The sequence below is a fragment of the Neocloeon triangulifer genome, unplaced genomic scaffold (assembly GCF_031216515.1).
Source record: "Neocloeon triangulifer isolate White Clay Creek 2 clone unplaced genomic scaffold, ASM3121651v1 ptg000015l, whole genome shotgun sequence".
Taxonomy (NCBI): Eukaryota; Metazoa; Arthropoda; class Insecta; order Ephemeroptera; family Baetidae; genus Neocloeon; species Neocloeon triangulifer.
The window spans coordinates 776,891-803,600 of NW_026775557.1; the positions used below are offsets into that span (position 1 = coordinate 776,891).

Below are 26,710 nucleotides of genomic sequence, written 5' to 3' on the forward strand. Positions count from 1 at the left end.
GCACTTTTATTGATTCTAGCTTCCGCAAATATTGACTCTTTGGCTTCTGAGTGCCTTTTCTAGTTTAAAGAATTAGCAAAGTTTCCCGACGCGGCACCCGAAATTGCCATTATTTTGTTATCTTCGCCCATTGTGTCACGATTTATGAACCGGGATTACGCTTGGAGCAACTAAAATAAATTATAATTATAAATACAACTTGGCTTTTATAAGTTCTCGCGATTAATGTGGCACGAATAAATAAATAATATATGAAAAATATTCATAAAAATTCGGGCTGAGGTTTCAAAAGTTTTTCCATTGTACCAGTATTAAATATTTTATTTTACAACTTGTAAAAATTAGTCCAAGTAATTAACTCTGATTATTATTGGCATGGTTTCTCTGTGGTCACACCAACGAACCTAACCAAGCGTCCCGTGTATGTAGATGGATAGATAGCTAGAAGTGGTTTCTATGAAGGAACTTCTAGATGCTTTTGCCCTTGGCTTGGGCTCTCTTTGATGCGCATCAAAGTTCCGCCCGCAAGAGTTATCTATGTATTTCAGTGGGTGCTCACGCTTCAATTAATTAATAAAATTGCCACTCACAATCAGACCACTAGACCAGCGTATGACCCTCTCTGTGGGAGGGCGGCTCTGAGACATTTGGAGAAACAAATCAAAAGAGCTCAATTTGGGAAAATTAAATTATTCCAATTTGTGTATCTCATCAGGAATTCTAATTTCGAACTTTATTGAATCAAAATTAATATCTGTTTCTTTTAGATTTGGATAGTAAATTTATTGTTCTGCTCAAGAAGTTGCAGTAGTGCTCAATTTAGTGATTCTGTACGCTTTAGCACATTTATTTTTGAAAAAAAGCACAAGTTTTGTTGCAAATAGTGGTTTATTACGTTAAAATCACGGAAACTTTGCCCCGCATAAGGAATATAATTCATAATAATGATAATAAAAAAAAACAATTAAAAGAACAATAACAACAATTTACTTTTAAAATTTTATATTACCTCCGTTAAGAAATTTGTATTTAATAATAATATAAGTGTTATTTTTGTAAATTATCTTTATTTCTGATAAATATTTGATGTCGGCGGAAGTTGTCAGTTTTGAAAAATCGCTTGGATAACTTTTCCGGTTTAGGCTGTGCTGTTAACGTCAACTAAACTTTTCTTCAACAATATATAAACTTTAAAATAAAAATTTATGAAAATTAATGCTGCCAAAGATAGCAAAATTATTTCAAATGTTGAAGTTAAATTAAATATGGCATATCAATTACTCTACCCTATTTGTTTTAATTTAGCATCTCAAAAAGGAGGATTTTTATTGTTCGGCTAAATTTCTCCACTTGCAATGAGAATATTCACGGCCCCAATCTTTGCCAACTCTAATGAAAACTAAGCTGCGGTTGAAAAAATATAAATAAATTTGGGAGTGTTTGAATAAATCATCGCGTGAAGAAAAAGTGGGTCAATTAAGCCAAGTTAATTACAGAGGTGCGATATTTTGTTTCACAGGCACTTGGCGTTTGAAGCGGGCATTAGGCGCACCCCAGAGGGAGGCATAATGCTCTAGAGCACTTCCTATAAATTTTCGAGCAGAATCGACTCGTTTCCACATCCCTAACACACAAGATAATGGAGCCCAGAGCAAGAGAGAGAGAGGCAATATGGTGCGCGACCTTCCAAAAAACTACGCCTGATGACGTCAGTGGGCCGGCGAGCAGGCAGAGAAGAAGCTCCTCTTTCTCAGTCACCACGAAAAACGCGACCGACGGACGAGAACCGCGTGCGCGCGCCCGAGTTACATAAAACGTTCAGCCAAGAATATACGCAAAAGCAACCCCGCCGCAGCGCGCAAAGTTCCACGTCCGAATCGAATTCTGCACCTCCGAATTATACTACGGATTTCGAGAAGGAAAATTGGGAAAGTTTCCAATCGGCACCGACGGATTTGTCTCTCCTTTTTTTGAAACTTTTATTGCTTTTGCATTTCTATCTTTTTTTAGTCCGTTAATTCCACGGTGGGTTGCCAATTCCAAATTAATGAAAGGAAGAGACTCCAGCTGCTGGATGAAGTAGCGCCTGCTTCGGTGACAAATAGCACAAAGGGTGACGTCATTCGCAATGGCAAATGGCTCGTTGCCAGATAAAGCGCGAGAAAAAAAATCAAATTCAATGGGTGCAGTAAGAAATCAAGGCGGTCGTTCGCCAGCAAAGCGCCCGATTCAGCTAATGGGTGGGCACAGGAATAGGGTGCGAAACGTGTAATACTCCATTTTTTTAGTACTGTAATTAAAATTTGACAAATTTGTTAAACTTAACATGCTAACAATAAGTAATAAAATTTAACTTCTCTGGTTAGTTAAATGAACGAGGAAAAATTTAAAATGAAAATAGAGGGAGATTTTTGATGAATAAATGAACTCTCATTATTGTAATATTAAAAACATGAAATGGAAATATGCAAGAAAAAACTTTTAAATGAAACCAATACATATGAAAATATATGAATATTAATTACATAAAAAAACTTGTTGTTTGAGCAATTTATACTATTTTCATAGAAATTTTTTTGCATTTCAGTTTAATTTTCATTAAAATTACAAAGAATATGAAATTTTGAATTATTTGTGTCTTAAAAGGAAAAGACGGGAAAGAGATATTTTGTTTAAAATTCATTAAAAATCATGAAAAAAAATCTTCAACACCCACTTGAGCCCCTGATCGCGTGAAGGGAAAATAATACATAATACATAATACAGCTTAAAATCTGCACTACCGAATAGAGAAACTTGCGAAAACCACACAATTTTCCGTCTCATTTCAACGGCAGATCATTTTTACATACCCTTCAACCGATTTAAATTTTTTACCCTGAACAAGTCTTGCTATTTTCGGAAATCGACCCTACGTAGTTTGCAGCCCGGTCAAGTTCCCACGGGGTGGTAATTATTGCGTTCTAATTGGACGGACGTGTGTCTCGTGCAGGAACCGCGCCCGTGTCAACAGCAATTAGTCCGGCACATCCACATTGCAAGCCAGGCCGAGCGGCAATTTCCGTCTGCGGCCGCGCCGCGTGCATATAACCATGTGTGTGTGTACAATGCGGTTTGACACTGCGTGCGAAAATAAAAACTGCAAGTGTATGTACGGCAGAAGTGGTGTGACCGGTCGCGCTGGAATTATTGTTTTCGGCTGGGGAGAAAAAGAAAGAGCTGCTTTTCGTCACTTGTGTCGCCAGCCTGGCGCTCCAGTTGGCCCCTAATCGCTCAAGGCTGGGAATGGGAACCGCCGCGAAACAGAGACGCTCCCCGCACATGGGGAGATTAATTTCGCGAGGTGACGTGTGTTTATATCGAGGCGTTTGTTTCACAAATTCGATGACAGCTGAAGGCTTGTGGTGTTTGATTTCAAGAAAGAGGGCAAAAAATTGAAACTTTTTCAAGATGTATAATATCATTTGACTTTTTTTTAATATTCTTTAATTATTTTCTGAATTTAATATTCTTTCCCCTGAAACTATTTTAATTCTTCAATTTATTAAATGCTTTTTCTTGATAAATTTTCTTTTGAAAGAATGGAAGTAATAATAAAGTCAAGTTTTTTTTATCCTTAAGAAAGAAATCTAAAGTTAGATTTCTTCCTTCATTCCTCTCGCTTCTTTACTCGCCAATCTAAGATTATTCAGGACAAAAATATTACATTTCGCGCTCATTAATTTGCGACTCGTTAGTATGGCTGCTAATTGGCTGGATTGATTGCGCTCCAAAGAGCCAACTTCGAATCAAAGGCTCTTTTCAATGTACAAGTGAGAGACCGACCTACATAGCTCGACTAGGTTTCGTTAAATTTGCGGCTATTATGCATATAAGTATATAGGGGTTGGTGCACGCGCATACAATGATCCCCCTTCGCTTTCAGGGAAGGCAGCCCACGAGGGTTGCGGAATTCGTGCTAAGGGCAATTACGCGAGCCCTGCACCGCCTAAACACACAAAGCTATTCAAGGCAGAATGAGTCAAAATTGAACCATGTTTTATGGAAATATCGGGAAATATGAAACAAATGTTTCGAATTTTTACATTAAAATCAAGGTGAAATATTTGTAGAATAAAACAAATGTAGGCCTAACCATTCCTAGTTCAAAAGCTGGAGCAAAAAAGACTCTGATTCAAAAATTTTAATTTATGCCATTCTCAATCTACTGAGCTATGTTTCAAAGATAAACTTTTGATTTTATGCTTAATTGCAATTTGAATTATCTCCAGATAATTGAAAGAAATTTGATAATCAAATTAATTATTTTCATTTCAGTCGACCCACAAATCAACTAGTCTAAACAATAAGGAATTTAGATTGCTTCCTAAATTTATTTATTTGTCAATAAATCACTCGAATGCAATCGAAAGTCAATTTATTTTAATTGGTTTTTTAATCATTTATCTGTAGACTGAATCCATCAGAGTTTGATTGGCTCAACAAATGATTCACTCAACGAGAGAGGCTCAGGGGAGCTGTTATTTGTTTTTTGTTGGCGGCGAATAAGCAATGCCAATGCGGCTTCCTCTGGGCGCGATGGATTAACGCTGCGTGCGTATGAATGAATAAAATGAATGGAATGGCAAAAAATCCGAGCGAGTAGAGTCGGCAGCACAATATATGCAAATCGGGCGCGGAGGCGACGGCCGGTCCGAGCAAGCCGCGATGGATATTTTGGATCTTGGCAGGCGCGATGAATTCCGCATAATATTTATCGGCCTCATTTTTGTCCTCTAATCCTATAATAGCCGCGCGCGAGAGAGCGGCGACGAGTGCCTGCCTACTTCTCATCTCTCGGTTTGAGTGACACTCGGGTGTCGCCAATGCCGGCTGGAGCACCGCCAGCACTGCGAGTGCCGCCCAATTGCTGCCGGAAATCTACGCGCACGCACTTTTGATTTACTCGATTGCCAGCGGAGAGAAATCGCCTCCTTTGACTTAGCGTGCGCCTCAAAACGGCACTCAATCCGCTTTTTGGCCCCCAAGAGACTTTCTAATCGCAGATATAGAAGCCAAAGAAGTTTTGCTATTTTGCGTTATATTCGTATACGAAAGGCCAAAGATGAAATTCTGAGTTCAAAGAACCCAAATGAATGAAAATATTACAAAATATTACTTTTTTATGGTTCTTTTATTTCTTTTTAGGATGATAGTATTGACACAATTAATTAATTAATTGATTATTATGATTTTTTTTAACTTGATTGAATATTTCATGTTGAAGATTGAAAAATTTTCTAGAGGCAAACCGAGAAGTTAATATTAGTAATTTTATTCAAAATAGCGCAAAAAAATACATCAAAAAGTATAGTTTACTATTAATTATCTTTAAAAAATGCCAGGTAATAAAAACTTAATATTTATTAATTGTTAGAATAAAATACTAGCAACAAAATTTAAACTCATTTTAACTAATTATATATAAAGTCAATTAAGGAACTAAGTAAGCATAAAAATTAAATATTTTTTTAATAATACACTTAAAATATGATATAAAAAGTGAATAATATTTAATTCATTACGTACTTAATATTGAAAAATAAAATTACCAAGTAAATTTTTTAAAGTCTGTCTAAAAATTAAAGAATTAACAAGGCCATAAAATTGGAAGTTAATATAAGAAAATAAATTATTATAAATATTCCCCAGTTTAAAAGACCATATAATTTAATTTTCTTAAATTACTTTTGAACTTTTTTATAAACTGCAAAATTTATATTATACTGCTATAATTATCTTCATCTGCTGCCCGCCCAAGCAGAGTCTCTTAATCCTCTTTTGAGGTTCATAGCAGTCTGCGCACGACAGGAAAATAAAATCGCTGAATTTTGGAGCTCTTCGCGAGCTCTTCGGGGCAGCACAATGACAAATAGGCCCATTTCGGCTGATGCTGCGTGCCTGAATTATGATGCGACATGTGGTCGTTCTGGTGCAGCCCGGCGTGCGTTTCTCTGCTTATCTGGCCGCGGTGCCAAAACGAATTCATCACGCGTGAAATTCAAGCGGAGCAAAATACAAGCACGTAAGTTTTGACACCGCCAAGAACGAGAGAAGAGAGAAAAAGAGCTCAAACAAAATGAACTGAAGGGCGTTCATTCAGCACAAAGGACAAAAAACAAAATCTCTTTTGAGACCGTTTGAAATTTAACAAGACACAACCCACAGACTGGATAGCACATTTTTTTCATAAATGGTGGATAAATTTAAAAAAGAGCAGAAATAAGCGAGAAGGAAATAACTTTCAGAGAAATCAATTATTTTATAATAATTTGAATGCTGTGCCTACAAGTTTTGAAAATTTTAAGGTATTAAGAGAAGCTGATGATATCAGAAGCCTTATAGTGGGCACCCTTATTGTTAGTTCAGCTCATTCATAATTTTTTTATGCAAAAATAAACGCGCGTTTATGAATGGGATTGTGACGTCACAATCGGATTCTCGGTCGATTGATAATTAATTACATGGCGACGATCGCCATTCTTTCTTTGCGAGCACATGTTGGGGCGGATGAAGATTGAATAAGTTGGTTGTTGTGCCCGCGAAAGCTGAATGGGTGCGTAATCCATCTTTTGAGGCAGCATAAGCCGCATAAATTGAGGCAGATTGCCTGCTCCGTCGTCGCCGCCGCGATCGATACTTCGCGATTGCATCCTAGGATGAGGAGAAGGTGTTCTGCGGCATAACGACTCTCGGCGCTCAATTCGCAATGCCAATTTGTTCGCTGAAATTGCCTCGCACTGCCTGGCGATGATTGTCGCGGCGTCCGCGCGCCTCGACTGCTTTTGCATTTATTTTCTTTGCTGCCAATCTTGGCGAGGCTGTTTTGCCAGGCAAATCGCTCTGACGACAACCGGCGAAGAAAAAGGAAAAGAGAGAAGAAAGCCAGTCGAGTGTCACTGACTGCTGAGCGACGAACGGTTTGAAAGATGACTGCCTTTGTGCACGAGCGATATTATTTGTGACAATCGCTTTTCCGACGCTGCCGAAAAAGCAGCGAGAGGATGTTCAGGGTGCAATTTGAAAGTTGCGCGGATGGAAAATTGTGGTAAATGACACCTTCACTTTTATAACTTTTCCATTCAAATCAATTCATGAAATAGAGATAAATATAACATGAAAATAAAAAGTTATATTAAATACCTGGTAATAATATAAAGTCAATTTCTGGAGTCAAAATATTCAGCGAGAAATTAATTTAATGGGAGTTGGATGGATTTTTAATAAAACATTTGAGCTTCCAATCAGCTTTTATCATTTTTTCAAAATGAAAAATGGCGAGGACCTTATAATTTAAATTAAGCTTTTGGAAAATGTACAGGTTATCAAGGTAATGAGATTATTAGCGTGTAATTAATTTGGGGTTTGAATTTTTTAAGTTCAAATTTTCTAACTTGGTTTTTTTTTATATAACTTGTTACCCTTTTCCTCATAGAGGTTCTAAACTTTAAATAAGAGACCGCTTTCAACATTTTGGCCAAATTTTTTCTGCTATCACAAATTACCAAAATTTATGGTTCACTTATGAATAGGGCACTGCGTAAATTTCAATCGGTGACCGCAGCTGCATGGGAAACGGCGAATTACAGCCACAAATTGGCGCGCCACTCTTGTGCTCATGACTGTTCTGCGCCGCTCTCTCGTTTATTCAGACCGGCCTCTCCTCAATTATTCATCTTATGCAATGCACTGCCTCTCTCTATATCTGCAGCTATATAGCCGGCTAATTAGATGATAGACGCCGCTGATAGGGACACGAGACGCTCATTGAGCCGCGGCCTTTTCATCCAGCAACTGCGATTCGGATCACAGAGGCAACGGACAAGCCTCTGTGCAGTGCAAGCACCGGAGGGTCACTTGATATGTACCCCCTTTGATTTGCACCGATTGTGAAATGGATGCGGTGCAGCCCTCGGTGATTTTCAATCAGAGCGTCAACATCGCCATTTGCGAATGACGGTTAATTAATTTTCCGATATTTTATATATGCGAGTTAAAAGGGCTGTTTACCAACAGTAATTGGCAAATAATGAAAAGTCGAGGCTCACTGGCTGAATAAAAAGGGTCGAGCTGGACAGCACAAATTAAAATACTGCAAACAAAATCGTAAATGGAAATTTAACCATTTGCTTTTGCAAACAAATGTATTGATTTTTATTTTTAAAGCATAAATAAAGCTTAAATATTTTCCTGAAATCAATCAAAAAAATTTTGAATTTCTGATATTATTGAATTAGAAATATTCCAAGCTCCCATAATTGAATTTACCTCGAAGAAATGCGGTTTAAAACATTTCATGTCATCAACCCAAATTTACATTTTGCTTCTTTAACTCAATAACATTTTTCAGCGTCTCGCCTTTTCCAACAGATTTTCGCCTGTCGTATCCGTTTAATGCACCGCTCTCTACGCACAGATTTGCAATTCAGATCGGCCCGTGGCGAAATCTGGCAGATCCAGTTTCGATCGAATCAAATTAATTTCGCGCACCGCACGCTCCTCTCGCGCGCAAAAACCACAACTGCTGCAGGGCCGGTTTCTCCCCAGGGGTGGTCTCGCCCGGCCTGCCTGCCTGGGCGTGCGTGCAGTTGTTATCTTCCTCTGTTGATGGAAATTATAAAAAGCGAAACAAAAAGCCAGCTTGACCCAATTCACGGCGTTCAACGCACAATTAAAGAGGCCGGACGGAAAATATAATCCGAGTGGGAAAAAAGACCAAGTTCGACCGCGTGCACTAAATAAACGGTGTAATGAGTCACCTTCTCGTTGGCGCACGAAATTCTTTCAGCCTGCTAATGAATTTCACAATTTATTGGTGTTTAGCAGGCAATGTTTCAGTTTCGCATGTGCGTATGACGTACACACACTCAAGACGCGAAATCTCGCCAACGTATTTTGCTTATCAACGATCAGCGCGCATTTTCCCCGAGGCAGGAAGTGTGGAAAATTTATCTCGAACGAGCATTCTCGTAGGGCGGAGACCGAATAATTTTCAGCGTGACGTAAAACGGCAGACTGACTTTATGAATTTAAAATTTTTAATATTTTACTGTGGTAAATAAAATAATATGGATGGTTACTTAGATATTATTATTTTCTCAAAAATTTTAATTCATTGCAGAGCATTCAGTTAATGTACGTTAAGTCAAAAGACAATCACCAATGAGTACTGCAAGTTTTTTTGCAACGATAAAACTGCACTTTTTTACTTTTTAATTATAACTTTTAGATCATGTAAATAATAATTATAAAAAAAAATTTATAATGTTTTATAAAATAATTTTTTTCTTCGTAAATAATATTGATTTTAATAATTTATTTTTTATTAAATAGCATTGCAGGCACGTGTTTGTAAATTATTTATAAATATATACAATTATAAAATTACTAAATAAATTTACAAACGTGATAATTAGCCCATGTAAGTTTAATCAAATTATACATCTTTGGTCCATAAGATTTATGCTATGATGAGCTGTATTTAATCAAAACTGATTAAGTTCAAATTAATAAAAATAATAATAAAATTGGGCCAGAAAGCTATATTAGATCAACTATTTTCCTAATAGCATTAAACTTCAGCAGCAGCAGCAGCAAGAGGTGTTAATGATATTGCTGTCACGAACGCACGGCATATCACACGTTTAACTTGCAGAATAATCAAATAACATCATGTGTTCTGCTTTTTCAATATTCAACAGCTCTCTTGCTTGCATTCATTAATTCTGAATGCAATCGTGATGAAAATGCCATTAACGATTTGCTCCCGCCGCTGAATACAAAATTGATCGCCGTCCGGTCTCGGTTTATAAAACAAAATCGTGCCGAGATTATTGAGCGTATTAGCAAGAGTTGGCGATAACGATCGCGTAAAAAAAGAAACTCGCGGATACATCAACGATTTCGATTCACCTCTGCTTACTTACGGAGGAGCGAATCCGAATACAAACGGAGCCTGCACGCACGTGATTATGCATTAATTGAGAGCTTGGTTCGGATGGAGGGAGTGCGAAAGAAAGGATTGTAATGCACCACGGCAACCTTGGAGCTGCTGTGCGCCTGGCTGAGCGTCGTGCATTCCGACGAAGAGAGGAGTGGTCCAGCATAGTGTGCGAATGAATTTCGCCATAAATCATCTCTCTCAGCCAGCTCGTCAAGCGTCTTCTCTCTCCGGCTGTATGAAACGTCGGCGTGACAAATTAATCCTTTCGGCAAACGGGCGGGCGGGCAAAGAGGGTCGCGCTCAAGGTGGAGCAGCCGAATTCTTCAGCCTTAAAAAGCAAGCAAGCCGCTGCAGATTTGTCAGCTAGAAAGTTTTTCGCGATCTTCCCGAGGCGGAACAAAATTTTCTCGCAAAATTTTGCCGCCGAGAAAATTTTCTAAAATAAAAATATGGAGCCTTTTAATCAAGTTTCCACTTAATTAAAAACAGTCTGAGGTAATAATTTTTGTCAAAAATTTCCAGCATTTAATTTGTAAAAAAAAGTAAGTCCGTTTCTTGATGAATGTTTTGAATAAAACAAATATTAAAAAGAAAGCTTCAAATTTAAGCGGATGAAACAAATGTAAATTTTGAATGATAAAATATGCGAAGCTGATTTTTCTATTTGACTTATGCATATAGCGGCTAATTTCGTTTTGTTTAATGTGAGCACCATCGTCATGAGAGGCCGAAGAATGCTTTTTCGAGGCCAAATTTGAGTGGATTCCTCTCGGCCCACGCCGTTTCCCAATAGCGTCTTCGTCGCTCTTCTCCAGCAGTCTCGTGCGTGGTGGCGACGGCCATAAATTACAAGGGATGGAGAGAAGAATTCTTCGCAATTTTGCGTATCTCGACACAGGGAGATTAAACCGTTCAACTAAGTGCGCGATTGCGCAACGCAAGGACGCCGCCGCGAGAAAGAGAGTTTGATGTTTAATTAACAGGAATAATTTTTACGACTTTGCGGCGGCGCCGAGATAAAAAGAAGAAGAAGAGAGTAACAGCACGTGAGCCAATTAAAGTACGCGAGAACCAGCAGGTTGTTGCAGGACGAATTAGGGTCAAACATGTTCCTCGGACGTGTCGAAAGATAAATTCTCTTCCGTTCGTTTGCGCCGAAAAGAGGATTTAATATGCAACCTGGCTGAAATTCACGCAGATTACACGAGTGCTCATTTGAATATCCTGCGCGCCAAATGTGTTCATCTTTCGTCAGCGACATTTGAAACTTGTCTCCAAGATTTGTGCGCTTGGCCATATTACATCGCGCCCACGCTTGTTTTGCTCTGCTTCGGTTAAAATCTGCTTGGTCAAAGCTTTTGAAGCTGACCCATAAATATTTTTTTTTCATTTACTGGCATAAGACTTGAGGAGAACCAAATATTTTTTATCGTGAAAGGTAATGTCTCTTGATTTTTAACAATTTTTAAGGCATTGAAATTTGAGCATTTATTTAGCTTTTAAAAGATAAGATAAAGCAAATCTTGAAATAACTTTAAACTCGGCAGCTCGTAAATTAAGCTATTAAATGAACTATCAATGATAAAATAAAAGCATTATTTTTAACCCAGCTTATTCAATTGAAAAATATTAAGAAAAGTTAATATATTTAAAACGAGGCTAACTTAATAATTCAATTCAACTTTAAAGCGCATAAAAGTATTTGTATGAGAAGGTTTCTCGGTGCTGTAGACTTATTTGTGTCATATCATGTAGCTGGCAATATTATTATCACGATTAATAAACGTCGTGTTTGCGGTTACAGGCAAGGTAAACACCTGCTTGAAAAAAGTCTGAAATTAGCTCACGCGGAACGATTCTTGCAGGCGATGAACATCTTTCGCTTTCATGTGCGTCTTTCTCTAACTTTTATCAGCTCACATAATATTACAGTGCCAATTGCTGCAATTGACGATAAGAGAGGGTACTTAATTGTGTCAATTCAGTATTATAGGGTATTATATACGCAATGAAAGATGCTTGGTTCAATCAAAATATAATCATAGCATGCCCGATCATGAGCATCTTTTAGAGTATAATAAATGGTGTTATTAGAAATAATTTATTTTCAATGAAATTTCACAAACTACCAAATAAACTTTATTTTTTTTCCTTATTCTACTGTTGAATTAATAATTACAATTTAAATGATGAAAAATTAGCATTGGCATCAAATTTTGATATTCATTTTTCATGTAAGCAATGAAGTTTTTTACTAGAAAAAATTTAAGCTAATTAATTTTCAATTCCCCTTATAACAAAACCACCCGACGATATTAAACTTCAATTGCATAGTCACCGTTTTAACTTTCAAAGAAAACAATGCCTGGCTGTGTTTGTGATTTCTTTTCAACGTTTGCGTAAGTGCCGGTTGGGCGCGTCTTCTGCTGCTTTGAATCCGAACAGCTAAACAGGAAACCGGGGGAGGAAAGGAGCACCTTCTTAAAGTACGTGTGTGTTGCGTCTGGTGCCTTTGCGAACGCTAAGGGCGCGGCGGCAATTGAAGAATTTCGCTGGCAAGCCCTGGCAGCAGCTTTAAACGGCTCCAATTTGCACAAATCCGCGCGCGGCAACGAGAAATCGATGGCGTGAGGTCCTTCGCCAGGGCGGTCCCATTCATCTTTCGAAATGACCGTTTTCACCGCTTTTGACCCCGGCCAGATTTTCTCTGGCATTTGTCGAGCTGCCTATTTCCAGCCGTGGGAGTTCGCACAACAAAACGCGTCCCACTCACAATCAGGCAATAATTTCCCTCTCGGACGTAAATTTGGCGTTGTGAATGATTGCCGCCCTATCTGGAGCGGCGTGGCGATTATTTTTAAAGCTCCATCCATTAGCAATCAAAGAGGAGCGTGGCGGTTTAACTGCGCCGTTATTCAGGTCGTATTCGGTTCCGACCGAGATTAAATGAATGTAAAATAAAACGAGCCGGTCTTGTTTTAAATGTCAAATGAGGTGAGAGAGCGCAAACTCGCCAAGCGGAACATCAAATTGACAGCAAAGGAATGTGATTTGGGATTAAAACTACTGTTCAGCATTAAAAATAATTATCCTTAAATTAAAAATTTAAATATGTAATAACAATTCTATAAATAATATGAAACTCTTAAGACAAACAGTAAAGCATCTTGTGATGAGGTCAAAAGATTCATTTTTGAAATGAAATAAAAGTAATATTTGGTGGTTCATAACCCCATTATGGTTAATGTTTTGCAAGGAGAAAAAAGAATTAAAATAATTTAATAAAATCAAATTTAAAGTAAGTTAAAATTTTAGAATTCAGCTATTGAGCTACCTCAAATATAGCATAATATTGGCGCTATTTTTGTGCAAAATCCTGATAAAATTTTCAAAACTGGAATTCAAAATTGGTTTAAAATTTACTTATTTACTGTATTTTCGATTTGGAATATTCAAATTATAAACCCTGGGGGATATTAAGGACGACATTTAAGTAAATTTTCTTTTAATCTTCAATTAAATCTTGGAAGCACAATTTTCAAACTCTAATTTGGCTCCAATTTGAAACAGCACGAAGGAAACCCAGGGGCGACCTGGAGACTTTTGCAGACCGGATGATGAGGCAGAGCATCGAGGGTGGGAAAAAAGACTCACCACGACGAGCTCCTGGTCGGACGAGTCGAGCAACATGGTGTCGCTGGCCGCGTTGAGGCCGCCGGGGGTGGCCGAGGAGGCGGGCGAAGAGGTGCCGGCGGCCTCGGCGCCGAGGCACAGCATTCGGCGCAGCCAGAGGGCGAGGCGGGGGCGGCGGGGCCGCGGCCCCCGGCTGCAGCAGCCGCAGCAGCAGCAGCACGAGGCCGACGGCCGGCGGGGGTCGTCGTGGAGAGGAGCTGGCCGCATCGGAGCCCGGCGGCCGCCACTGCTGACACCCAGCTACACACTGGATGGATGGATGGGGCTCTGCAGCCGCGGCCCAGCCTGGCCAACCAGCACTCCCACACACCGCCCAGCGCCGCCGCACGATACTCCACGCTACTATCCTCCGACTCCAGCCAGCTACGAGCTGTGCCAGCCCAGCTGCCTTGCCTGCGCCAGCTCCTCGCACTCGCGCTTGCTGCGGCCCGATGTGGGTCACGTCGCCGGCCAACGGCCTCGGCCGGCACGCAGCCCGGCCGCCGCGGGCACGACCCAGGGTGTGCTGCTGCCATCACGACCTTGGCCGTCTTTTCTATCTACCCAATGTCAACGTTTTCGTGTCCAGAACACAATTTTCAAATAATCTTAATTTTTTCGCCAATAGTACAGAGCAAATAAAATGATTACGATCACCATGAGTTTTGGGCTCTTTTGAGATGGATGAAATTTTTACTTATGAATTATTCAAATTAAATTTACAATATGTAAATAAACAATCAATTATGATTTTGGAAAAGATATTAAAATATAAACTTAAAAATTAAAAAAAAATGGCAATTTATAAACATTTGCAGGTTATTGGCAAAATTAAAAACTCTTGCATTTAGTGTTTTAATTTTTATTCGCCTCTTGGCTTTCCTGTGTATTCCACAACTAGTAATTTATTGTGCAACCTTATGTTTGCGGTAATCCAAAAAAGTCTTTGAGATTTGAACCTAGTTGGTATCTTACTAATGGTAATGATGAGCATAATAGTTAGTAAAAATTAAAGTTTTAATTCTGATATAAAAATCAACGACTCAACTATTCATTCAATAATAATTTTTCAATCATGATTAAATCCATCTGATTTAGAGTTTTGGTTACAATTTAGAGGAATTAACGAGCCGGAAAATCCTGGAACATTTGTCTCTTAACTAATTATTGTTAAAATAGGTACATAAGATGTTTATATTTAAAAAACTTGCTATTTATCAAAAACCATAAATCAAGGCAAGCATTAAAAGAATCATTTCACTAATATTCGCGTTATTAACAAAGCAAATTTATTTTAAATATAATAAATTTAATAAAAAAAAATAATAATAATGTAATCTAAACTAAGTATCATATAATATTAAAATTGAAAGTTATTTATTGGAATAGTATTTATTATTTTATTAGTACTTAATTTTTTTAGTATGCCTAACTGTAACAAAATTGATTTGGAGCACATAGTTTTTAATTTTTTTTTCATTTTAAATAAAATTACAAAGAAACCACTTGGAACGGGAAATATTGACGGATGTGCCAAAATATCTCATTCGATTATATTTATTTCAAATTTCCAGCTGTTTGATGATTTCCTTGAATTTTTTGGAGGAGAACAATATATCCTGCACTTTGTAAGACCTCCGATGAGAGCGCAATATAATTGACAGGAAAAAGTGTCAAAAATAGAATTGAAATCCCTGCTTCTCCGGACCAGCTACACCCCATAGCAAACCTGCTCAGATGATTTTGCCCACGCTGAAAACGCAGTTGTTCTCCGTTTTCCATTGAAGTGGAATGGCCAATCCACTTGTCAAGTTAAATATGCACGAGCGTTGCAACCGATCAGAGCACATTCTGCGGTCTCATCGCCCCGATGGAAATGCGAACTACATTTTCGCGCTCCACCCTCAGATTTCTAATTAAAGCAAACTATTCCTGTGGCGCGTTCGATTGCGGTTTTATCTCGTCAGAAAGGCCTGCAATTATTGGCGTGTTTGCTCTGCAAAAGTTTTGCAAGTGCAATTTGATAAAGGGCTGCGGAAGAGCAGCGGGGGCGCGAGATTTGCAAATGGCAACACATTAAGGGCAGAGAGAAGAAATATCTCGGCTTCTTTTATCGCGGCAGCCATTTGGGCTAAATCTCTCTCTTGTGGAAAATATTTCCTCGGCGATGGGCGAGCAGGGCTGCTGGAGCGGAGAACCGCCGAGATTTGGGAAAATGGCCTCATTTGTTTGATTTGTGCACGACGGAGCTGCGATTTACTTTTCAAATAAGAGGGCACACACCACCAAACGTAATCTTTTCCTAGCTTTGAGAATACTTCATTCATGAATTTATTTTCCTTTCTTATACACTGCAGTGAGATGAACTTCGACTTATTTCAGCTTGCTTTAACCCAATCACAAAAATTAACTATATTATATTTCAATAAAATATCATTTTTAAGCGTATTTAAAAATTTTCTTGCAGTACGAAAATTATTAATGGAACTCGCCTTCAAGCACTTTTACAACAGAAGTATTATAGTAATGTATTTTTTAATTAAACTTTGATAAAAAAAATTATTTAATAAAAAAAAAAGTTCTGGAGTATTTTTTTCAAACGAAATTCAATTAACTTTCATTTCTTATTTTGTTTTCATTGGACAAGAGTACCAAATTCAGTCTCTGATAGTGAGAGCATCTCGACGCGCAGTCTCTGGTCTCAAAATAAGTAAATTAAATTTATTGTCTTACTCATGACTGCGCGTCACAGATTGTTGTTTTGCATGTGTGCATACGACCGAGACGTTGCGGCGGCATAGTCAAAAATATAGAGCCCTCGGTGATAAAATTAAATCCCACTGACGCACTGAAGGGGCTACGTACAATACTTATATATAAAAAGCACGACATTTTAATCAATTAAAAATTTTAATTAATTACAAATTTAATTTTGGGCTGTTAATGCTGAGTTAATGTTAATAGTTAGCAAAACGAAATTTCTTGAAAAAAAAAATCTGTAGAGATGTTATGAACTGGATAATTATATGATGTGGTTTAATATTTAGGAAAAAAATAAAGCTGCCGTATGGGAAAGAAACAAAATATTAAAATAATTTTCTGTCTTGAAAAAAAAAAGAAATTAGTTCATTATAAATCAAAAGAAAAAAATGATTATTCATCAACACAGAGTGGCAGAAATAAAAATTATTCGTTCAAATGCAAACAGTTATCATAAAAACTGTGATAAAAAAATTGAGTTTAAAGTTTTTGCATTGAACAATTTCAAGATTTACTAAATTCATCGGATTAAAAAAATAATCTTGGGTGACAATAAAATGGAGGTAATTTCATTCACGTTTTTGATAGAGCAAGAGCGCATCTTTTCCATCGGGTGCGTGGGTGTTTTGGGCACAAAAGCCACGACGGTCTCCCTGGCAGCGGGAAATGCAGAGTGTCGGTCGTCGGGCTTTTAATGAAAACCGTGCTCGAATTTCGCGCGCTGCAAAAGGTGGCAATTCGAGCAGTCTCTCGTGAATCAACCGAATTAGAGACACGCTGGCTGACGTTAACAAAAGAAGTCAATCATCTGAAGCGACGAGGCTTTAAATCCCCGGGCGGACGATTTAACACGTTCGCTGGTTCGCGCGAAAGGAATATTGCAGAAAAATGACACCTCCCGCGCGCCATTGTGGCGGCGCCAGCGGATTTGCTCCGGCGCTGATTAAGCCAGCGAACGTCTTCGCGGAAAAAGCACCAAATCTTTTTTTCCAGCCGAGTTTGCACGCCGGGGATTACACAAGTTTTATTTGTGCTGCCTACGCTATGCTCTCTCAGCGAGCGCCAGCTCTCGCGTTATTAGTCTTTTATTGTGATGCAAATATTAGAGCTGCTGCCGGCAAGAGTCACGCGGGGGTTCTCCGCGGCTCTCCGGGCTCGAGAGGGATTTGAAAGGGCTTGTTCTGTTTATTTAACGTTTTGTGCTCCTTTGCACCAATTTAGTTTGCAACACCGACAAATGAGTAAAAAATTTATTTTTTAACCTGGAGAAATGTACAAAAAATAAATTTTATCAGCAAAAATATATAATTATAACTGTTTACTTTGAACTTGTGATTTATACATCTTATTGTTTAAAAGTTATTGTAATCAAAGTTTAATTTTTTAAATAATCTTTTAAACAAAATCTAAAATATGCAATAATTATTATTTAAATAAAAGTTTGTGCAATGTATTATAATGGTGGATATTCTCATTCTATATTAATTAATATTATATTTATTTTTTTATATAATTAATTAAAAAGAAAATGTTTATATCTGGACACGCACGAAAAATTCGTTTTGAATTAATTATTTTCTTATTTATTTCTACTTCAATGCAGTTGGTGGTCAACTTGTGTGCACTAATTTGTCATATTATACTGTTTATATTATTTATCAATGAAATGATTAAATTTTTTAAATTTTTTTTACAGGTGATAAGAGTATTTAAAACACTAAACATGAGCTTTTTAATTGTTTTTAATAAACTTTCCGTCCCGGCTAGTAGAATATTAAAAATTGATTGAATATGAATACATTACGATTAAAAATTAAAACATTAACTCTAAGGCAACGCTTCTTGTGGCCAATCTAAACAAAACACGCCTAAAAGCGGGGATTTGTGTTGTCCTGACAGATTTCATTGTGTGCCTAATGTTCGCCCAAAGGAGCAGAGAAAACTTGTCAGAAAGCACTTGTCTAAAGTTGCGGGTATACGCAAAACGCAAAACAGCAGAAAGGTCGCCTTCTCTCTCTCTCTCACACAACAAAGGAAAGGGCTTTGTCTCACGGACCATCAAATTAATTTGAAATCACAAGAGCGGTGGGTCCAAAGAGAAATTCCACCTGCAGAGATCAAACGGAAAGACCGGGGCAGTCATAACAACATTCAGCACAAAGTGACTTTTTTGCGAGTTCGGACTTTTCGATTCGGAAGGGGCTGCGCATCTTATTAAAGAGGCTTGTCAAGAGCAAGACACACATTCAGGTTGGCCGAAACAAACAAACCTTTCAGAGATCAGGTGCGTGTGTGTGTTGGGCCCCCAGAGAAAGAGAGACTCTTTCACGAGGGGTGGCACTGGCGGGAAGAAAGAAGGGGTTGCGCGCGGTGGAGCTGCTCTCCGCTAACAGATATTTACGGTGCAGGACGATCGATACGAGACCGACTCGCCTGCCCGCCCACAAAAGCAAACCCGGGCACCAAAATTCGTACGTCCATCGGATGCGCTCACCGGCCCTGTGATTAATCATCTGACTGACGCGCACCGCCAACTAATTATAATTTCCCTACGCAACTTTGATTGCACCAATTTTCCGCGAGCTCCATTTTTTTTTCACTCCGAAAACTTTCTTTCCAAGTTTTCCTGCTGTTAATTTCGATCTGGGGGTGCAATATCGCTATATATGAACTTTTCATCTCTCTCTTTCTCATCCCGGCGCTTCATTAAAAGAGACTTTTTCGTCCCTGCAGGAATGCCAAAAACTTTTTGCCGCAATCTTCGGCATCGACGGGACCCTTTTGCTTTCTTGTTTTAATTTTCAGCTCGATGGGAATCGGGAATAAAAGCAGCTCAGCGACCGCTGAAAGTCTCAGCTAAAAGGTTCTACGAAATTTGTTTTGCTCTTTGCCTTCCGCTAATCTTTGCCGAGCTTTATTAAAAGCAGCGAGGAAAAAATTTACTCGCGCACAGACTAAAAGTTTGCGAGAGTTTCTCATCAACAGAGACATCAAAAGCTTTCATAGGAAAAAACAATCGCTAAACAAAATGAGTGAAAGTAATCTTTGACATCAAAGGCGTCCTTCTTTTTATATACATTAATGCATCAACATGCGAAACAAGCTTTTTTAGAATTACTATGAAATTCGTTTAAAATTTGCAAAAGTTTATAAAATTCAAGAAAAATAAGTCGACAAAACTTTTATTATGTCCCCCGTGGCAAAAAATATTTCAAAAAGTTCTTATATTTGCCTCATAGTGCCATAAGAAGATAAATGCCCTTGCAAAAACCAGATAAAAAAAAAAATAGAAAAATTCATTTCGCTACTGTTATGACATGCTCTCTTTTTTTATTTATTTTGGTTCTGTTAGTCTCGGTGTCAGTGCGTCAGCAGAAATTCCATTAATACCATTCAGACGCACGCTCCCGACCGGTTCATTCATTTTCGCCTTTGTGAATAAAAATTTGACGCCCCCGTCGGTCTGCTACTTTTTCCCCGTTTCCAGTTTTTACGCACTCTTGACGCGAAGTGCAGCAGCGCGTATTTTCCTGGAAAGGTGCTGAAAATTAAGCCCGAACGATTTGGAGCAATTTTTTATAGCCTATAATATGCGATATACGCACACTTTTACTTGGAACGCGAGCAGGGCACGCATGCAAGTACGTTGAGTGAGTTATATTGCCAATTACGAGTTCCGCGAACCGGCAGCTCTGATGTGCAGCTCAGCGTGCAAACGCCCGGCCAGCTCTCTCGGCGAATCGCAGGCGTTTAATGCCAAATCCAATTATCGCACACGAGAGCAAAGTGCCCGGAAAACTCGTCGGCGGCCTTGCCTGTTTTTCCGTTTTCATCCCCCGCTGTGGATTCAAGTACCAAAACGCATGTAGGCTATGGTACAAAAACTAACCCCCCAAAAATCAGAGGGGGTTTCTAACAAACTTGATTCGTAATAAATTCAGGAGGAATGAGAAAAAAATACTTGCAGCTTTTTCTTATAGAAAAGCATATTCAAGAAAAATTTTGCATTTTGCATTTAATTTAAATTATTTTTTTCTTTTTTGTCTTGAAATTTAGATTTGTATGTTTGTGCATTCAAAGATTGAAAAAGTGAGGGAATTTCTATTAAAAACCAACAAAATTTCTTCCTTGAAATTTGCGAAAAATGATACAAAAATAAAGCGCACGAAAAAACAGGAAAACAATCGCCGAATCTGACATTATTTACCCGCGCGCGTGTCGATTCCTCGAAGAAAGAACCATTTTGGCGGCGATGATATTGACATATATGTGCGGGGATGTTGTGCCGCGGATGACGAGCAACCAGGAAAAGAGTGCTCTTCCTAGCTCACATGTATGTACTTTCAAAGGATTACGCCGAGGCTTGTCCAAAGCGGGGATTCGCCGGCAAAAAGCTGCAAAATTGCTCCCTGAGCAAAGCCGTTCACTGTCGCCGAGAGAGTCATCGGCTGCTTTTATTTTGCGGCGTGGAAAAGGCTGGCGGAAAAATTAGTTTCCGAAATATAGCGGGGCGTAATCCAGGCAAAAAGTGGCGGCTGATTGTTCCTCGAGTGGATTTTAATCTCGTCCCAATTCATGCACGTCACTGGCAATTATATTTGCCCAGGATTCGTGCGAAATTTGCGTCACAAACTGCGGTGGAGAGAGAAATTCAGGGTATGATTGTAGGAGTTGTTGCGTCAGTCGATAGAAATAAACTGCGGCTTTGCATTTTGGCAAAAACCACTGATGAAACAACCACACATATGAAAATAAGTACGTACAAATTTGTAATATTTTGTATGATTTTAACACGAGCACAAAGTGGTTAATTTTATAAAACTGATGGAACTTTCAAATCAAAAATCATCAAATTTCGTATAAAAAACCTTACATTTGTACTGCACAATAACTTAAAATTAACACTACATCACTAATTCAACAAATTATAATTTATGTATAAAAGTATTTATCTAATATATTGTTTACTTTTTCCCTCGTGAATGACTAGCAAGAAATTGAAATTATTCATTTAATTTCGGAAGCCATGAATATATTTTCCTATATAACTGAGTGAGTTGAATTGAATTTTCTGGGAAACTTTTTCCCCTTTCAGACTTCAGACTCACGTCGGTTATTAAAAATCCATTTCGCTCACTGAATATTAACTTTTGCAAAATGCAATTCCATGCACCGAGTTTTTGCTCCACTTTATTTGCAATTTCCGTCTCGAGCTGAAAGGACGGTGGCGCACTCCACTACCCGAGGGAGCACCGCAGGAGCAAGCTGGTGCAGCCTTTGCAGTCAACCCCTTTAACAGGTGGCGCCACGTGGGGGTGCGTGTTGGCTTGTACGCACCATGAGCACCAAGCTGCTGCACACTGAGTAGCCGAAATTCTTAGAGTTCTCTTCCTTGGCGGAAAAACTTAAATTTATTTTAATTAATATATTTTATATATTCTTCCTGGATATTTTCTCAGAAATGTTACTATATATATTTCAATAATTAATTTCTGTTTTTAACTGATTTTATATACTATCTTGTTAAATGAATAAATAAAAGAGAAATACAAGTTAATTAATTATAAATTAAAGTTTGCATTAACCGCATGATCCATGATATAAAAGCAGATTAGAACGTTTAAAAGTTTCTCAGAAACTGCTAAAATCTTATGTTCATTTATCGCGCTGAATTACTGTTGTCACCTTTTGATAACTATATATAAATTTCAGGGTGATTAATCACCGCATCAACATATATTGTGCAGACAAGTCGTGTACGTCCAGGTCATTGATTACCCCTGAATGCAAGATGGAAACTCATATCGGGCATCAGGCGAATTCTGTGCCTTTCGGGTGTCTTTTGAAGTTTCTGGGGAGCAGAGAGCGAACGGACGACCGATGCGATAACCTTTTTCCTCCAGGCCATGCTGCGTGCCGCCATGGACGTTTTTCACACTCGGGTGACGCAAGCAAATTATGAACTCCGCCGGTGTTCTATCGTCAAAGGGTGCGCAGCGAGGGTAACCAAATCACAGTGTGGGCCACGCGTCGACAAGGAAAATTTAGCAGAAATTCCGAGCAAAAACGGCCCCGGGACAAAATCAAAGCTTACCCGCACAGAAATTTCATCAGATATTGGAAAATTTATATCATATCATTTATCAATTTTGTGAACTGAAGTTCTCTCTTTCCTCTCTGAAATATTCTTGCTATTTTCTCTTTTTTATTTTTTTCCGTGCTCATGCTAAAAAAATATTAGAATTTTTATATCAAATTGATAACAGAAAAATTCTTGATCGTACTTTCCTAAAAAGAAAAAAAGAAATATTCAATATTTAAAATGAACATATCTCTGGAAAATGGTCAATTTGGTGAAATTAATTTTTCATTTTAAGGCACACAAAAAACAGCAGCACTGGGCGGATATAAATAGATGACATTATTTATTATTTAAGGATAATTTTCAAGTTTTCATAAAAAGATATAATTCTAAATATAAATAGAATGATTTTTTTTTAAAAAACTTTTTCAAAAATTACTTGGATGACGTAATTCGCTTACAATAAAATAGCCAATAAGATTGAGGATAGAAATTGAATAATCATTGGATTTAAATTTGAGACAATTTAGTCACTTCATTGAAAAGAATTGCGTCACCTCTTTTTCACATCCATCTGACTGACCTGCAATGCACAGCACACGCCACGTGACTCGACTCGGATCCATGGAGATTTGCTGTATATCAGCCAATCAATCGACCCACCTTTTCAAAAGGCGCCGACACGAAAAAATATGCACATAACATCAAACTCGTCGGTCTCATCAAGCGTGTTTCTCTCTCTGGATTATTGCGAGTGGTGCAATGTGTAGAATTTATTTTCTAATAGCATAATAAGCACTGTGCGAGCGTTTATTGACGAAGTGACATGAAGTTTTCTATGTGCTCAACTGTTCACCCGCCGGGTAACAAGCTATTGATTGAGCAATAATTTATCTCCGACCTGCACGTGGTGATGAACGAATGAATATAAATTTGAACTGCACAGCGGTAATCAGAGCGTTGCAGCTTAATTTTGTCTCTGTGTTAAATTTGAATGCCGGGGATTAAATTGTAAAACCAGGTAGTATTAATTTCATGCATTTTACGAGGTCAGAGCAACAGGTTGATGAGATATGATAAAATTTATACATTTGAATCACATAAAATTGTACAATGAAAGGAAATTTATATTCATTGTGAGGATCGATACATTTTTGTGTTGGTTTTTATTGACCTATTTGAATCAATTTAATTATGTTTCTGATTTTGAATTCATAGCATATTAACATTTTTTAATGATGGTATTCATTTATTTCTGTAATGACAACTTCCTCCGCCACTTTGTTTGTTATTGCAAAGCCCACATCAACCATACTTTTTTTCTTCGAAGAGTTTCACACTTTGAAATCTCATGATTTTTCGTACACAAGCCACCTCCTTGCAGCATCGAGTTTCAAAGTCTAATTTTGTGTAATAAATAATCACTACCCTATCCTATATTTTATACTTATCTATATTTTAAGTTTATTTTCTTCAAAAGATGACTAACGCAGAATTTATTAATACCCATAATAATATATATTAATAATATCAATTAGAATGCAAGGCTCTGAACAATAATCACCAAATTAGAGTTTAATCTTGTTTCTTGTTTGCCTATAAGTGAAATAAGAAGTTAAACACACATTTGAACAAAAAATCGTTAAATTTCATGGTGATACAATGTTATCCCAAATATTTTAATGTATTTATATTTTTAAAGGTAAGCTTAAATAAAAATTTGATTAAGGGAGGAATGGAGCTATTTTTATACTGTCCCTTTCCCCCATTTAATGCAATAGAAAAAATAAAAAATAAAAAACAATTTTATTATATTTATATCAAATAAGGCAATAATGCTGTTATTATAAATTTAAAATTTTTTAAATAAGCGTTTTAAATTAATTTTGTTTAATTTTTTATAACATCATCTTTAGTATGCTCCACTTGTTTTTCTTGTGCAATTTGTTCCTTTCAAGCTAACTTTTCTCATAAATCGTGATTAGGACAGATTAAATACGCGAGACGTTGCGCAGTTTGTGTGAGGAAAAAAACACGAAATTACTTTCCATCAGCAAAGCGAAATCCGAGCTCTGCAGGGGTAATTTTTCTCGCTCTCCAATTACACGATTAAAGCAGCCGGCAGTGCGTGTTTGCCGGCCGGGCTAATTACCCGCTAAAACTCATCTTCTTTTTCGCATGCTAATTCCAGAGTGGACCGGAGAAGCAAGCAGCCCCTCGGGCCACCCGCAAAACTAATTCCGCCGAGCTGTTTGAGCCAATTTGACTCTATCCAGTCGTTTTAATTTGGCCCCGACGGTAATCCGAGCTTCACACGTGCCGTGGCGCGCTGCACCGCCCGCGTTTTAATTAAATATTGATTCGCGCCCACCGCACCGACATAATTAAAGTCGCGAGAGATGCAGTCGGCTGCTGCACGCGCCGCACTCTGTGACCCGAATCGGAATTCACGTTTCTCGCCATTTAAATTGCAAAGAGGAAAAAATGAAATGGGTGCAAAAGCATCTCATTGTCAGTGACATGCAGCCTTGGCTCGAGTGCCTCCGAGAGGCTCGTCAAGTGCATCGTCACATCTTCATCAGATGCGCAGAAAAAAAAGCGACGCAATTTGCGAGTTCACTCCCCCATTGATTTTGCTCTCAAAATGATATAAAATTTTGATAATGATGTATTGATCAAACCTTTAACTAAGGAAACGATCAGCAGTTAAATATGTTATTTTCAGGTCTTTGATCAGAATTTAATGAAATGAATTTTTTACTCTATTTGTGCACTTCTAATTCGCAAAGCCAAAACAATTTCCTGCAACAGTAGGAGCCATTTTTGACAACTATTCGAAAACAAAAGGAAATTTTAGTATTGATATATCATTGGGTTATTACAATCCATAAACATTAAAAAAAATTATAAACGTAAATCATACAAGAGAGGAAACGCAATCTGTATAGAATAACAATCATTCTTTTTTTACACTAATTACAGTGAGAAGAAAAAACCGGTGAATTTTCAAAATTAGAAGGTTGAATTTGATAATAAAATTACAGTTTTTGCAATCAGCAATCACAGATTTAACTTCCATTTGAAATAGTTTATTATTTTATTAATTATTATTACCTTTTCTAGAAATATGATTCATTGTTTGATGAAAGAAATGAAAGAAATTGAATGTTCTTATTTCCACAAACTCTCCTTTTCTTCGTGTTAGTTGAATCGTTAAATTTTCTTTTTGAAAGAGAGCACAGGAAAAATTGATCAGAGAGCATCCAACTAGCTTCTATATTTATCCTAAAAGCTCCATAGAAGTCACTTTTTCACTTAACGTAAGAGACCTGCCGCTTCGGAAAATAGCGTCTGACGCACTCGAAAACCTCCCACATCTGTTGGCGACTTTCTTTGAAAGGCATCAACCTAGTTCTGTCCCTTTGAGGTACTGATTGTGGCTGTATAGGTTCGTGTGCGTGTGCGTCGGTGGTGCCTTTCAGCCGAATCTCGCAGCTGGGCTTCGTTCGCATAATGATAACCGGGCATTAGGCTGAATGGCTCGTTTGTTTCAGCGACGGATAACCCACCGAGGGAAATTGACCTGTGACGCCACAAGCGCCTCGTAGGCGTCGCTTATGCAACGCCGCCTAACACACCGGTCGTTCAAGTTGCATAACGAGACGAATCGCAGGCGCTATCCGGCCAGGAGTGGAAAAGGGCAGTCGGGTATTCTGTCTTTTACGAGAAAAATAATAATGGTCAATGCCAGCGTGGGCGCGCGGTTTCAAGTTCGACTTGTTTTCGTGTGGGTTGCCAGCTTTACCCTCGTCCAATTAACTTGGTTTCGGAAAATAAAATTATCTGAAATTTAATATTCTTTTAAAGCATATATAATCAAAATTAAAATCACTAGTTAAATAATTGAAATAAAAATATTTTATATGTGGCTAAAAAAAACTGTTTCTACTTCTAGCGTAATTTTTATTCTTCGGCCAAGAAAAAATAAGAAAAGGTTGCTAAATTTTATTTGATGAGATCAAATTTTTTATTAAATCAGAGAGAAGCGAAAATAAAGGCTTGAATTCAAATTAAATTTAGGTATCAAATTTTATTCATCAATTTCATAGCACATTGAATCTTTAATTTGATCTGCATTAACACGACAATTATGTATAAGAAATAAAATAAATTTATTACAGCCTAAAATTACAAATTATAAAGTAAATGTTTAT

General features: G+C 37.8%; 2 protein-coding genes across 4 annotated transcripts in view; one reads left to right on the forward strand and one right to left on the reverse strand.

The window, feature by feature from the left end:
• The window catches only part of LOC132202687 (collagenase-like), a 90,257-nt gene that overhangs the window by 49,173 nt on the left and 14,374 nt on the right, over positions 1-26,710 (forward strand). The window lies entirely within an intron of this gene.
• Positions 1-26,710, reverse strand: part of LOC132202680 (high affinity cAMP-specific 3',5'-cyclic phosphodiesterase 7A-like) — a 61,405-nt gene that overhangs the window by 26,797 nt on the left and 7,898 nt on the right. Inside the window, exon 1 of one of the 3 annotated variants that reach the window (XM_059629750.1) lies at positions 13,637-13,944. The exons of 1 other annotated variant lie outside the window; for it this stretch is intronic. In XM_059629750.1, coding sequence (XP_059485733.1) covers positions 13,637-13,882 — 246 coding nt within the window. In that variant the 5' untranslated portion in view covers positions 13,883-13,944. Of the gene's footprint in view, positions 1-13,636; positions 13,945-26,710 lie in introns of those variants that run through there. One more of the 3 variants, XM_059629749.1, reaches the window with a different exon arrangement.